This window comes from Oryctolagus cuniculus, chromosome 12, assembly GCF_964237555.1.
Source record: "Oryctolagus cuniculus chromosome 12, mOryCun1.1, whole genome shotgun sequence".
NCBI classification, from domain to species: Eukaryota; Metazoa; Chordata; class Mammalia; order Lagomorpha; family Leporidae; genus Oryctolagus; species Oryctolagus cuniculus.
Window position 1 is genome coordinate 65,370,095 of NC_091443.1, and position 14,731 is coordinate 65,384,825.

At 47.2% G+C, this 14,731-nt stretch overlaps 1 protein-coding gene and 1 pseudogene across 8 annotated transcripts in view; one reads left to right on the forward strand and one right to left on the reverse strand.

Moving 5' to 3' along the window:
• Positions 1 to 14,129, forward strand: part of GANC (glucosidase alpha, neutral C) — an 81,344-nt gene extending 67,215 nt beyond the window's left edge. For 6 of the 8 annotated variants that reach the window (XM_002717959.5, XM_051822467.2, XM_017348096.3 and 3 more), the window contains 5 exons: positions 5,490 to 5,564; positions 8,222 to 8,335; positions 9,868 to 9,980; positions 10,587 to 10,690; positions 11,245 to 14,129. In XM_002717959.5, coding sequence (XP_002718005.2) covers positions 5,490 to 5,564; positions 8,222 to 8,335; positions 9,868 to 9,980; positions 10,587 to 10,690; positions 11,245 to 11,354 — 516 coding nt within the window. In that variant the 3' untranslated portion in view covers positions 11,355 to 14,129. Of the gene's footprint in view, positions 1 to 4,772; positions 4,876 to 5,489; positions 5,565 to 8,221; positions 8,336 to 9,867; positions 9,981 to 10,586; positions 10,691 to 11,244 lie in introns of all 8 variants that reach the window. The other 2 variants (XR_011380876.1, XR_011380877.1) reach the window with 2 other exon arrangements.
• LOC127483742 (AKT-interacting protein-like) lies at positions 2,104 to 4,086 on the reverse strand (annotated as a pseudogene).
• Positions 14,130 to 14,731: the final 602 nt, after the last annotated feature.

Consider the following 14,731-nt stretch of genomic DNA (forward strand, 5'->3'; position numbering starts at 1 on the left):
GCCTGTGATTGCTTCTTGTGTTGTACTATCACAAACCCTGGGCGGAAGATCCGATCTATTTTGTGCCAAGCCTGTCTCTTTACCTCAGCTGGCTGGCTAGCACACATGCTCTGAGAGGCTGTCTGAATCCTTCACTGTCACTCTTCCCCATATTTCCATGGGGACTGTTTCCTTTGTTCGAGTGTCTCTCTCTCAGTGGGGGCTTTTCAGACCACCCATTTGAGATTACAAACTGAGACCTGCATTGTGTCATAGCAGGTAAAGGTGCTGCCTATGATGGCAGCATCCCATATGGGTGCCGGTTTGAGTCCTGGCTGATGCACTTCCAATCAAGCTCTCTGCTATGACCTGGGAAAGCAGTGGAAGATGGCTCAAGTGCTTGGGCCCCTGTACCCATGTGGGAGACCCAGAAGAAGCTCCTGGCTTCGGATTGGCCCAGGTCCAGCAGTTGCAGCCATCTGGGGAGTGAGCTAGTGGATGGAAGATCTCTCTCTCTCTCTCTGCCTCTGCCTCTGCCTCTGCCTCTCTGTAACTCTGACTTTCAAATAAGTAAAATCTTAAAAAAAAAAAAAAAAAAAAAAAAAAAAAGGTTTACGAACCATTCCCATTGCTCCTCGTGCCATCTAGCCCTTCTCCAGTCTTTTCGTTTTCTCCACAAAACTTGCCACCTTCTAATTGCTACCTGTGGATTTGATATCAGAATTTGGGCCCCTAAGATCTATATGAAAATGTGGCCCCTTAAAGTTCCCCAGAGGCCCGGTTGCCCCTCTTCCAGGCCAAGTACTTGGGCCCTGCACCCGCATGGGAGACCAGGATAAGTACCTGGCTCCTGCCATTGGATCAGCGCAGTGCGCAGGCCGCAGCAGCCATTGGAGGGTGAACCAACGGCAAAGGAAGACCTTTCTCTCTGTCTCTCTCTCTCACTGTCCACTCTGCCTGTCAAAAAAAAAAAAGTTCCCCAGAGGCCCCACCTGGGGTACCACATATGTTATCGAAATATGGGGTACCATATGATATCACCATATGCTTATTAATAAATCCCCAATATTAATAAGCCCAAGAGGGTTCTTGCCTAATATTTAGAGAAGAATTCTAAATCCTGGCATAAATAAACAAGGCAGCATGGTACATTTTAGGATTTTATTCAGTGAGAGAAATCCTAAGAGAGAGAGAGCTTTATCTATAGGAGAGAGGGGTAAATCTGGGTTCATATCGAGCACCAGGAACCAGCCATGTGGAAGAGCATCTAGGCCAGGGAGCCTAGGGCAGGTGGCCCGAAGGCCATGTGCCCTGGGGGCTCAGGGCTGCAGCCAGCCCCCTACTGGCTAGAGGCCAGGGAAAAGAAGAGAAAGGACACACACCGTGTCCCAGGCTTTTAATCCACTCTCAAAGGGGAGTGGTTAATTAACCTGATTGGCTGGTGGGAACCCAGGTGTGGCCAGGTAGGGGCATGAGGTCACACAGGGGTGTGGCGAAGGTGTGGTCTTGCAGCTCACAAACCTGATCAATTTTAACCTGTATGCCTGCCTACTTCAGACTGACTTGTTTGGTTTATTATTTGCTTCTCGCATTGGAATGTTCACTCCCTGGAGGCCTTGGTTTTCATCTGTTTTGCTCACCCTAGGCTGCTCACCTGGATGGATAGCAGGCACACAGGAGGCACTTGGCAGGTGCCTGTGGGCTGAGCTCCAGGTCTGCTCCACGTGGTGTTTTGTACCAGTTAGCCCTCCTAGGTTGGGGCACCAGAGGATGTGCCTCATGCCTCTCATTGTCATCTCTCTTGGAAATGGTAGACAGCCCCCAAATTTCATTTGGATCAGCTTTTTACCTTTCATACTCATTACCTCTTGATCTAAAACTACTGAAATTGGCCAGAGAGAAGAGGAAAAACAAAGACATTACAAGAAAAGAAAGCCAGGACAATATCCCACATAAACACAGGTACAGAAATCTTGGACAAAGTATTACAAAGTGAATGCAAAAAGATTAAGGACATCAGGACCACAGTGGAGTTGATCATGTTGATTAAGAGTTCAGTGTCACCAGCATGGTCAAGTCCCAGCCCCTTCACAGCAGGACAGTGCAGCCCCACAGCCCGGCTACCTAGAGGATCTGGTAACCCCAGGAGGTGGCTGAGAAAGAGAAAAAGAGGATTTGGATTTCACACTACCTTTTAGCAATTATTGTATATTCGGTCTGCACTAAACACATTAGTCATTCATCGTTTAAATACCTGACTTCATAAGAAGCCAGTTAAGCATTTTTCTCCCTTCTGCCAAAAGAATGCATTGAATAATTTGCTTGGAAAAAAACAACCATACTCTTATTCAGAAGTACGCTCCCTAGTGTAACAGCTTTTAAATCAGTGAGACAACAGGCTGAAGACAGATTCAGACATGTACCACCTCAAAGTGTTGAGCCCTGGACCTGCTCTCCAGGCCTCCTCTCCTGTTCACATCCTAGCATTTGTACAACTGAGACCACTGGTTTCAAAATCAGTAGGCAGAGCTGAGTTCCGCCTGTCCTGGGAGTTTAATTGAATGCAGAGTGCCGTTAGCATCACAATCAGACAATAGTTAAGCCCCAGGAGTCTGGAGCACAGAACCAGAGAACCAAGAACCATCCTAGACAGTTCTGACAGAAGGCGTAGCTTAAAGAGAGTTTTCCCAAACCTGCTGTTAGAATCTGTGCACACGTAGAAAACACAGTTACTCAGCCACTGTCCACACCATCTGCTCTTCAGACAGCGCTTTACCATCAGTCGGCTCACGCTAGGCCAGGTCCAGCAGGAAGGTACACGGTGCCCCGAATGCTCCATCTCCTAAGTTGCTGCTCTCTTTCCCAAGCCAGGCTTTCCCCTTTACAGGCCAGCCCGATGAGCACTTCTCTGATGCTTAGGCTCCTCTAGGCTTCTTTTTCTGGGTTGGCATCTTCTTGCTGGCTGCATCATGTCTAGAAGGGTTCCATGGTGCAAAGCTAATTGTATAAGGACCTTCTCCTTTAGCTTGCTCAAACAAGTAGTGCACACCTTAACACTGTCAACCACTTTCTTTTTAAAAAACTAAAAATCTTTTTCATATAGTACCATGGCCTCTGAGTTTAGGGGGCTTGCTGTATTCATCTTGTAGAAAACTCTTCTTGTATTTTTTTTAAATTGTTATGTGTTTGTTTGAAAGGCAGAGCAACAGGGAGATATTTCTGGTCTCTGCTGGTTCACTCCTCAAATGTCTGCAACAGCTGGAGCTGGGCAAAGCTGAAGCCAGGAGCCAGGAACTCCATCCGGATCTCCCACATAGGTAGCAGGAACTTAAGTACTTGAGCCTTCATCTGCTGCTTCCCAGGCATATCAGGGTGCTGGATAGGAAACAGAGTAGCCAAGACTCAAATTGGTACTCCCATATGGGATGTGGGCGTTCCAGGTGGCAGCTTAACCAACACATACCCCTCCTTATGTACATAAATACTTGTCAAATATGATTAAGTTTGGGCCTGCATTATGTGAATGTTCTCTTCATACTACTGGTGGGTGAAAGACAGGACTAGCCAACACCAAGCAAGGATCGTCACCATCAGGGTAGTTATCAGGGTGTCACCTTAGTCTCACACATGCCATTTTGATGCAGTCCATGTGGTAAGAAGGTCACTTCAGACCACATTAATGCAGAGACTGCCTGCCTGTCCATAGCACGCATAAACACCAGATGACCTGTGCTCCATAACCAAGGTAGTTCTGCAAGAAGGGAGTAGTCCAGGCAGAGGCTCTGGAAGCACATGTGCCATTTGCTGAGTGGGCTGCTGGGTGGGTGATGCAGGCTCAGTCATGGATAAAGCTCTTGGGGGAATAGAGGCAGATGGCTTCTGGCACAGTTCATGGAGGCCTGGTTTTCCTGTCCCCTGTTAACGTCTTCTCTCCACCCTCCGCTTGTTTGCACACAGAGCTTGTAGACATGGTCCAGAAAGATCCCTAATGTGTGCTCTACACGAAGAAATATGGGGGTCTGTGTCATCCACCTCTTCCACCCCCAGCGCACACAGCCAGGCAGTGCACCTCACGCCAGCGCCTTCTGTGCAGAGCTCCCACAGCATCTGGGCTGCAGCCCCAGCCTGGCCCCACCCTCTTCCGGTGGTATCTTAAAGATTTAACCTATCAAGGGCCGGCACTGTGCCACAGCAGGTTAAAGCCCTGGCCTGAGGCGCCAGTATCCCATATGGGCACCGATTCTAGTCCCGGCTGCTCCTCTTCTGATCCAGCTCTCTGCTGTGGCCTGGGAAAGCAGTAGAAGATGGCCCAAGTGCCTGGGCCCCTGCACCCGTGTGGGAGACCCGGAAGAAGCTCCTGGCTCCTGCCTTCAGATGGGCGTAGCTCCAGCTGCTGTGGCCAACTAGGGAGTGAACTGTTGGATAGAAGACCTCTCTCTCTGTCTCTACCTCTCTCTGTAACTCTTTCAAATAAATACATAAATCTTAAAAAAAAAAAAAGATTTAACCTATCAAATTACTTTGTGGGTTCTTTTTGGCACCTCAGGAACTAAACCCCCTTGACAGGAATCCCATGAAAATGTTCAGCCCTTACCTCAGAATTGTACTCTGTAAAAAAAAAAAAAAAAAAAAAAAAAAAACCATTGTGGTAATGTTTCCACTTGTTTGTTCCCAGATCTGTTTTCTCCTCTAATGCTTTGCTTTTCTCCTGCTTTATTTGTGATTTATTTGCTTGCGGTGTGCTTTCCTTCCTGTGTTTGATTTCCCTTTGCCACCACCTCCTCTGCTATTAGGAGCACTAAGTTTTACAGTGCAAGTGGGCTACTGGATCCCCAAAGGCAGGAACTGTCTGTTCACCCCCGAATACCCAGCGCCTCGGACAGCACTGGGCACTTGGTGAGTTGATCAGGAAGTAACTCCTGAGTGGATGGATAGACAAACAAATGGCCTGAAAAACTAATGAGTTATGATCCTTTGAGATCTTCTTCTTCTTTTTTTTTTTTTTTTTGGACAGGCAGAGTTAGACAGTGAGAGAGAGAGAGAGACAGAGAGAAAGGTCTTCCTTCCGTTGTTTGTTTCACCCCCCAAATGGCCACTATGACCGGTGCGCTGCGCCGATCTGAAGCCAGGAGCCAGGTGCTTCCTCCTGGTCTCCCATGCGGGTGTAGGGCCCAAGGACTTGGGCCATCCTCCACTGCACTCCCGGGCCACAGCAGAGAGCTGGCCTGGAAGAGGGGCAACCGGGACAGAATCTGGCGCCCCGACCAGGACTAGAACCCTGGGTGCCAGCGCCACAGGCGGAGGATTAGCCTATTGAGCCGCGGCGCCGGCCTGATATCTTCTTAAAAGCATATGTTCTTCCTAACTTCTACCCAAGGCTTAGGGGAAGAAACTATACGTAGTGCAGTGTTCTGCATATTTGAAATGCAGCGAAGTGAATGTTTCCCGATAGTGGCATTGTGAGCGGAGATACTCATGCAGTCTTTCTCCTGGGGTCTCTTACACTTCAGGTCTGGTATGACTCTAAGACATTCGCTCACTGGGAAGGAGGACGCACCGTGAAGATCCCAGTAGCCTTGGACACTGTAAGTTGCCTTCACCCATCGCTGTTATTCCTGTTGTGCCTAGCAGTCTGCTTGGGCTAACCTGACAGAATACCGCAGGCTGGGCGACTTACGCCTCAGCAGTTCAGTTCCTCACAGCTCTGCAGGCTGAGAGTCTCAGGTCAAGGTGCCGGTCCGTTCAGTCCTAGCCTGTAGACAGCCACCTTCTTACCAAGCCCTCACATGGCAGAGAGAAAGAAAGTGCACACATCGTGTCTCTTCCTGTAGCAGGGCCTCACCTGTGTGGCCTCATTTCTAACCTTCATTGCCTCCAGAAAGTCCTGTCTCCACATATATGGGGGAGGAGGCACGTAAACCTTCCGTCCTTAATGTGTTCCTATAGAGAAAGAACTATGCGTGCTGGTGCTCTGCACAATAACGCAGGGCTGCCCAGGGCTGGGGCAGGAGGAGGGTTTGGGAAACAGTGGGGAGTGACTGCGAACAGGGACCAGGTTTTTTTTATTGTGATGATGACTGCATAATTGTGTACTCTAAATTGATGAGTTGTGCAGGATGTGAATTGTATCAACAGAGCTGTTAAAATGTGAGGAAAGAAAGCATTCAAAGGAAACGCATTCTCTGGTTCCACAGAAACACTGGGGATACACATCAGTCTTCCCAGGGTGTTCACATCCATACGTGTAAGAAAACAGTGACACTGAAAACAGAGACCACGTGGTGGCCACGATGCATGCCACATAGAATGCCTTTTAGGGACCATGTCCCAAACCCTGAGTTCTCAGTTGTGACCGTGGGCCTCTAGGTCTGAGAGAACACCTCGGGTAGGGTGTCAGAGTCCACAGGCTCTGTCCCTTCCATCTTGAGTTTATTCCTGCAGCTGAATCACAACCGCTACCCCAGGCAGTATAATATGGTGCAGATCCATAAATAAATCCTGTTGTTATTTTTTAAAATCAGCAGCAACAAGATGAACCTCATTACAAAGAAAATTATTTCAGGCAGCAAAGTCTCTAGAAGAGACTTTCACAAGCATCTGCTGTAACCCCTCCCACTAACAGGTGAAGAAACTCAGGTTCAGAGCGATTAAAGCACTTGTCCAGGGTGCCAGCTGCTTCGAGGCAGAAGTGAGACGAGCCCCCATGTGGGGCGAGGGAGGCCAAGATCGGCTGGTAAGGGAGAGCAGCTGTGGTGGGACATAGATGTGCTTTATCCCTTGCTGCCAACTGCGAGTTAGAGGGGGTATCTACTCTCCCGCCCCCAGCTTCTCCTACGTTCTTATCCTCTCCTTACTAATGCTTCATTCAGAGCAAAGTGAAAGCCAGGCAGCTGCCCTAGCACAGGCAGGAAACCTCCCAGACCTTCCCTGGAAGGCCATTCCAGGAGACACAAGGGTCCACAACCCTAGTATTTTTTTTTTCACTGAGCAAAGCAAGATTATTTAAGCGAGAAGCCTCTTCCCACAGCTGTCAGGAGGTAGGCTCAAAGGGAGGCATGCTCCACAACCCTATTATTAGTATATCACTTAAAGTGCCCTGTGGTTTCTATAACAGAAGTGGTTTCACAGGTTCACCCCCAGAACTGAGTCAGGCATTCAGGTGATCAGAGAGAAAAGGAGCAGGAAGGGTATAGGTTACAGTAAGGACAAACGTCTCTCCAAAGAAACCACCTAGTAGGGGCAGGCATTATGGTACAGAAGGTTAAGGCATGCGTGAGATGTCTTGGTTTCCCAAAACTTCCCATCCAGCTTCCTGCTAATGTGCCTGGGCAGCAAGATGGTGGCCCAAGTACTGGGTTCTTGCCACTCACATGGGACATGGTGAAGTTCCTGGTTCCTGGCTTTTGCAAAAGCATCGTCTTGGCCATTGTGGCATTTGGGGAGTGAATCAGTGAAAGATCTCTCTCTCTCTCATTCTGCCTTTCAAATAAATAATTTAAAAAAAAAACCCATATGGTATACATATACATCTGGGCCTACAGAAAAGTTGAATTCTTTAGCAGAGCATTAAAACTAAACATTTATTTTATTGACAGGAAGTTAAAAAGGAGAGGCCATTTATAGGTTGGGCAGAATTCATCACTTACAAAAATAGCAAAGATAAATATAGACAATATATCAATAAATTTTTAAATCAATTTTTAAATGGGCCTTTTATTTTTCATTATTTGAGCTCTTTTCCTTTTCACGTCAAGGCCCACCTCTGTACCCACAAAGTTATTTTGCTCTGGAGTCTGCAATTGTAAAGAATGTGAACTTTTTTTTTTAAGATTTATTTTATTTGTTTGAAAGGCAGAGTGACAGAGAGGGAGAGACAAAGAGATCCTCAATGCACTGGTTCATTCCCCAAATAGCTGCAATAAGCAGGACCAGGCCAGGCCAGAGCCAGGATACAGGAGCCAGGAACTCCATCCAGGTCTCCCACATGAGTGGCAGGAGCCCAAGTACCTGGGTCATCTTCTGCTCCTTTCCCAGGTGCATTTGCAGGGAGTTGGATCAGAAGCAGAGCAGCTAGGGCTCAAACCAGCACTCCAGTTAGGGGATGTTGGCATCACAAGCAGCAGGTTAACCTACTGCACCAAAATGCTGGCCCCAAGAATCTTGTTTGATGAAATACTTGAAAATCCTGCTTTCATTATATCTGCACAAATACTGCCGCCATGATAGCACTGCTGTGTTACAGATACCAGTGTTTCAACGAGGTGGAACTGTGGTCCCAATAAAAACAACTGTGGGGAAATCCACGGGGTGGATGACTCACTCTCCATATGGACTCCGAGTTGCTCTAAGCACTAAGGTATTTGGAAAATCTGTTACCCTTTTTGTTTCTCTCTCTCTCTTTCTCAGCACTGGGAGCCTGTTGGGCATGACACCGTGTAAGTAGGGTGTACCTCATCTATGAGATAGGTGTTTCTAATGTTCCTCTACAACTTGAGGTTTTGAATCATCTCTGAATCCTTGTCCGGCTGATCTGCCTTTTCTGGAATTGTTCTTTTTTTCGTTGAGATTGTGTTTTATTTTTTCTGCTGACTAGGTAAAAAGCATTCATATCATGCCTGTAGTACATCCAATACATCTGCAACTTTTCTACTTAAATTCTCTATACAAAATATGCAGTTGATATGATCATTGATGGCAAAGGGCTTAAAATAACCAAAAGGTATAAAAAAAGTTTGTAGTCTTGCCCCAAGATACAAAAACTGAATTTTAAATGATATCATAACACATGATTTAAACAGTAAATGAAAATTTTTTTAAAAGTCACACATCTTAGCAAGTACAGAAATATCCAGAGGACCTAGTGTGAAATGCCTGGCAGTGTTCTTCAGGAACTCTGAGATCTGTGAAAGACAGAAACGTGTGTGGAGTGTGCCCTGGGCCTGTGGGTGCTCTTCAGTGTGTTACTGGTTACTACGGACTGAAAGTCCATGGCCCCACAGGCCGCCTGGCCCTGTGGGTAACACCCTGAAACCCGGTCTCCCGTGAGGGGGCACCTGAGTCTATGCACCATCTTAAGGACCCTAACCCCGCCCAATGACCTCTGTTGTCAGTAGGTGGCTCAAGCAACTAAATCTCCTTGGGCAAAGCCTGGAAGGACAAGTAACTAAGTTGTCCTTTTGAGGAGACCTTTTGAGCCAAGTGAGACCCATAGCAGACTCTTCTCCTGTCTGTTTACCCAAATATACTACAGGACCAAACCAGATTCTTGCTCTTGCTGCAGTAATACTTGCTCTTACATTAACATCATAAAATAAGTAAGCTGTGACTGTCCTTTCGCTCTGTTCCCCTTAGGCCTGTGTTCTTGGGCTAAATTATGGGCCTTGGGACCAAGTAAGACCAAGAAATGCAAGAGACTCGAGGTCCATAGGACATCCCACACTGCTGGCAGCAGTGACTGCCATGTGGAGCGCTGTGACGTGGACAGCAAGGGAAGCAGACCCCACTGTCTACGTGGAAGGGCTTCTAGAGGCCATTGATCTGCTCTGTCCCCTGTGGATTCTTTGTAACTTCATTGTCTTGGCCTTGTCATATTCTGAGAAAGTGTTGTCAGGGAAGCCGCCTCCCTGAGGGCTGTGCTTCACAGGTCAAATGTCTCCCCACAAGGTCGAACCCTTTGCGTTCCCTGTACGTTACTTCCTGTTTATACTATTTCATTATCTACGCAGCAGTGGTTGGATATTTGGATGACTACTCTGTGCATCTTGGATGTTAAGCTTCTGTTCAACATGGTTTTTCACAAGTGTTTTTGTTTTTGCTTTGTTTTGTTTTTAATTTTACTGTTTCCCTTTAGGGGCTTTCGCTATAAGAGGTCTCTGATTCTCCTTCCAGGGTTCTGCAGTGGGTGAGCTATACCTGGATGACGGCCATTCGTTCCAGTACCTCCACCAGAAGCAGTTCTTACATAGGAAGTTTTCATTCTGTTCCAGTGTTTTGAACAATAGGTAATGTCAGAGAGAGAAGCTGCATGCTTTTAAAAATAAATTAGGCTATCCTTTGGGCACCCTAAAATGCACAGCTGACATTTTTAAGGTACTATTTAAAGAAGTGAGTCACCCTGCCATGAATGACCCCTTCCTTATGACTCCACCTTCCTTTCCTCTTTCCTAAACCATAGGAAGGATTCAACATAAGCTCCCATTGATTCGATTCATTTATCATCCACCAATTCATTAAATATCTGGTTTCTTATAATTTTATTACAATGTCCAATCATGTTTGTGTCCTGCAGTGATTTCTGTTAGGAAAAGAGTTGCAGATGGGTGCCTCCTCACGCGGCACCATAAATGTTAGGAAAAGAGGCACAGAATAGAGAAGGCAGTGTACGAATTTACTAAATAGCTTGTTGAAGGGAAATTGGTTTGGCCACTGGTTAGCTAGTCCTTGGCACACGGAGTCATCTTGTCTCATCACTTCATCCTGGTAAATAGGGCTCCTCTAGGGATCTTGCCACTGTAGGGACAGATGGAAGGGCACCCACAAGGCTGGAGATGTTGACCAATTCAACCCCTGTCCCTCTCCTTCTCCTAATACCTTTGTATCCACTCCAGTTGTGCCGACAAGAGGGGTCATTATCCCAGCAAGTGTGTGGTGGAGCAGATCTTGGTCTTAGGTCTTGGGAAGGAGCCGTCTTCTGTGACCACGCACTCTTCTGGTGAGGAAACAGTCCTTTCTTACCTCCCCATTTGTTTTTGGGAATAGAGAAGTATCTGCAGAGAGGAGATGATTAGTTTCAAAACTGCTGTATTATGCTGAGCCCAGACAGGCTCTGTGTTTTCTGATGGAAGTCAAGTGTACCAGCTCTAGGGTCTGTCTGCTCACTGTTAGTATTTTTCTAAGGGAAATTATTTGGGGGCTTTAATATTGTAGCTTCTGAGTATTTTTTGGAACTATAGAAGTCTGAAGCCACAGAGAATCCCACTCGTGTTTATGGAGTATGAAAGGGCATAGGGTGGAATTGACATCCTTCCTTGGCTACTAACTTTCTTGGACAGGACCCTTTTTGTTCCTTACGGTTTCTTCCCAACCAGTTTATAAGTCAAAACCACGAACTGTTTCATGCTTCAAAAAATTCATGGAAGTTCATGGGTAAATATCATATGAATGCGGATTCTCCTAAGTAGGGTACAAGGTTTTATGATGGAGTGAGAAAACATTTCCTCTCCTAGCTACCCATCCAACTTTCCCTGTTTTATTCTTGTTCTTTAGATGGTAAAGACCAGCCTGTGGCTTTTACATACTGTGCCCAAGCGTCCACCCTGCGCCTGGAGAAGCTCTCTCTGGACATTGGCGCTGACTGGGAGGTCCACATCATGTGATGACGCCATCAGAGAGCTGCCTGCACTTTCCCACCCCTCCCTTGGCCTTTTTTGAGATTCGTGCTGCAACCTAATCTAAACCCTGGCTCAAGATCATCTTTTGCTGAGTCACCACTACACTAATGCATGATAGAGTCCAGATTTTGAGATTTCAGAATTTACATCCTTAAGATGTACCAGCAGTATTCTCTGTGTCAGATACCACCTCTTCCCCCAAGCCCCAGGCAGCCCTGAGACATTTACTGAGTTCAGGAGTCTTCCACTGCCTCTTGGGCCCCCAGCCCTGTGGTAAGCACTGTGACCAGTGAGCAGGGCTTCCTGGTTTGTGGTGATGTGGGCCACGCCTACTCAAGTGGCCCCGTGGTCAGGCTTGCCTCGGGCCTTGCGGCTGAGGTGCTTAAGGGTGCTCTCCAAGAGGACGGCGGGCTCTGGTACCCACAGTCACCTGTCACCCCCCACATGGGGTAGGCGGAACAAGCCTCTTCTGCGCGCACCCCAGATGCTGCAGCAGCGGGGGTTCCTGTCCCCTAGGGATCCACGCAGGGGCACGAAAGACTCCCTGCTTCCCAGGCTCAGAAGTTCCAAATCAACCTTAAAATTCAAGCTTCTTTGTTTGAATTATTTTGTGACAAATGCTGTCTACAAACTAAAGAATATTTATAATATGAACAAGCTATAATTAGCAATCACAAAATCAGCCCCCACATCCCTACCACTAAACTTCAGAAATAGAGGCACTGGCCTTAGGCACAGAATGTAAGGAGATGCAAAAAAAAAAAAAAATGAAACAGTCAAAATAAGAAATATGTTAATACACTATTTTTAAAAATAAAAATGAATGGGGCCGGCGCTGTGGTGCAGCGGGTTAACGCCCTGGCCTGAAGTGCCAGAATCCCATACAGATGCCAATTCCAAGTCGTGGCTGCTCCACCTCCAATCCAGCTCACTGCTAACGCACCTGGGAAAGCAGCAGAAGATGGCCCAAGTGTTTGGACCCCTGCACCCACATGGGAGACCAGGAAGAAACTCCTGGCTCCTGGCTTCAGCCTGAACCAGCCCTGGCCATTGTGACCATTTGGGAACTGAACCAGTAAATGAAGGATCTCTCTCTCTCTGTATCTCTCCTCTCTCTCTGACTCTGACTTTCAAATAAATAAATCTTTTAAAGAAAATTAATATGAAATAACCCATGATGAACAAAATATCAAAACTTTAAATAAAGTGAGGCTCAATATTATGGAGTTTTCCTTCTTGGCCCAAGTCCTTCTCCTGGGAGACCAGGAGAAGCACCTGGCTCCTGGCTTTGGATCAGCGCGGTGCGCCGGCCGCAGCGCACTGGCCACGGCGGCCATTGGAGGGTGAACCAACGGCAAAGGAAGACCTTTCTCTCTGTCTCTCTCTCTCACTGTCCACTCTGCCTGTCAAAAAAAAAAAAAGTTTTCCTCTTGCTACTGTGGCTCGGCATGGAACAGAACATTACAGGATGCATCATGGTTCTCTCAGCTCTGGAGACCTCGTGGCTCCCTGCTGCCAGCGTCTGCTGGGGCTGCCTCCACTCCTCGGCACCCCTCAGCGTGCACACCACCTTCTCAGGCTTCCCACACCAGCAGCCTGCCAACTGCCGCCTGTCTGCCTCTGCTCCCTCCACGTGTGCAATCTTACCCTCTTCCTGGCCTTCCGGGAAGCCTTCCTAACTACCCTAACGCGCCTGTTCGGCCCGTACCCATCAGCATGGTTTGCCTTCTCTAAAATGCTGCCCGGCTTGCAGCTGTGCTCCGGGTACCATTCTCAGGTGTTGTACCTGAATATTTCAAAGTACATTTGTTCCCCTGCTTCCCCTCCTAGGCTGTATGTTTTCTAAAAGCATATTGTGTTTCTCATGTCTGCCAGAGCACCATGATACTTGACTATCAGTGACTGCCAGCTGTGATTGGTTAACTGGTGCAGCTGGTTGATTTAAAAGTGACACTTGAGTGTATTTTTTAATTAGTATTATTTATTCATTTGCTTTCATTTTATTTGCATGGCCGAGAGACAGAGATCTTGCATCTTCTGATTCACTCACTCCCCAAATGACCACAACAGCCAGGGGTGGGCCAGGCTGAAGCCAGGAGCCTGGAACTCAATGTGGGTCTCCCACATGGGTGCCGGGGACCCAGGTACCGGAGCCAGGAACTGCTGCCTCCCAGGCTGTGCATCAGCAGGAAGCTGGCTCAGGAAGCAAAGCCAGGGCTCAGACCAAGGACTCCAGTGTGGATGCAGCTAGATGTCACAAGCACTGGCCTCACTGCTGTGCCCTGAGCGTATTTGTGTCTGACTTGCTTCTCTGACACAGAACTCTTTCCCAATGCACTGAACGTTGTGTGTTTCCTGCTGGACGTGTTTCCTTGCGTCAGTTCAGATGTGAGCCTTGTGCCATATAAATGGCTCACCTGGATCTCTGCAGATTCTTCCCTCATTTCTGTGAGTTTTACAGTTGAGAAGAAAGGAAGAACCCTACATCAGCTGAAGCCACAGTTCCAAGCTTCAAATTTCTCTTGCTAGCCTAAGATCCAGCCTAAAAACTGGTGTACTCTTCCCTAATGTAAGTGATTGTTTTTAATCTATTTTAATTTAATAGGTTTAATAGATCCTGGTTTCAACCTGGCCCACCCCCAACTGTTACAGCCATTTGGGGAGTGAAGCAGCAGATGAACGATGCCTGTATTTGTGTCTCTATCTCCCTGTCTCCCTGTGTCACTTTGCCTTTCAAATAAATCTTTTTTCAAAAATCTATACATAGCAACATAGAAATAGCAACATAGAAACTTTTTTGGTAAAATATTTCTGAAGTGGTTTCGTCTGAAGTAAAAGTCACAGTAAAGCAAACCCATTTGAGGGACATCCCACACTCTTCACAGCCTGACGGCCATGAAGAACAGTCCTGAGGAGCAGCTCCAGACTGAGGAGATGGAAGACATGACAACCGGTGTGGTCCTGGGCTGGACTCGGCCAATACAGAACACTGTTGGGGCAGTTGTCAACATCTGAGTGGGATATTTTCTATGATCAGACAGAAGAATTTTCTGGGGTTTAGGAAAATAATTCTGTGGTTGGAACTATGAGCAGATAGTTTTTTCACTTTTTTAGTATCAGAGTATCCAAATGACTGGCAGCAGAAACACAGAAAACACACAACTCTGCAGCTGAATGGTTTTTAGCTCCTAATTAACCACCTTACAAAAGAGCCTTCTGGGTAATGGGATTCCTGTGACAATACCAGGCATCCCCACTGCTCTCAGGATTTTTCACCTGCCAAAGACTGAATTCCAGAGGGTGCTCGCTACTGAAATTCCCTCACAGCCAGGTCGTAGGAGGCCCTGAGCATCTCCACTAGA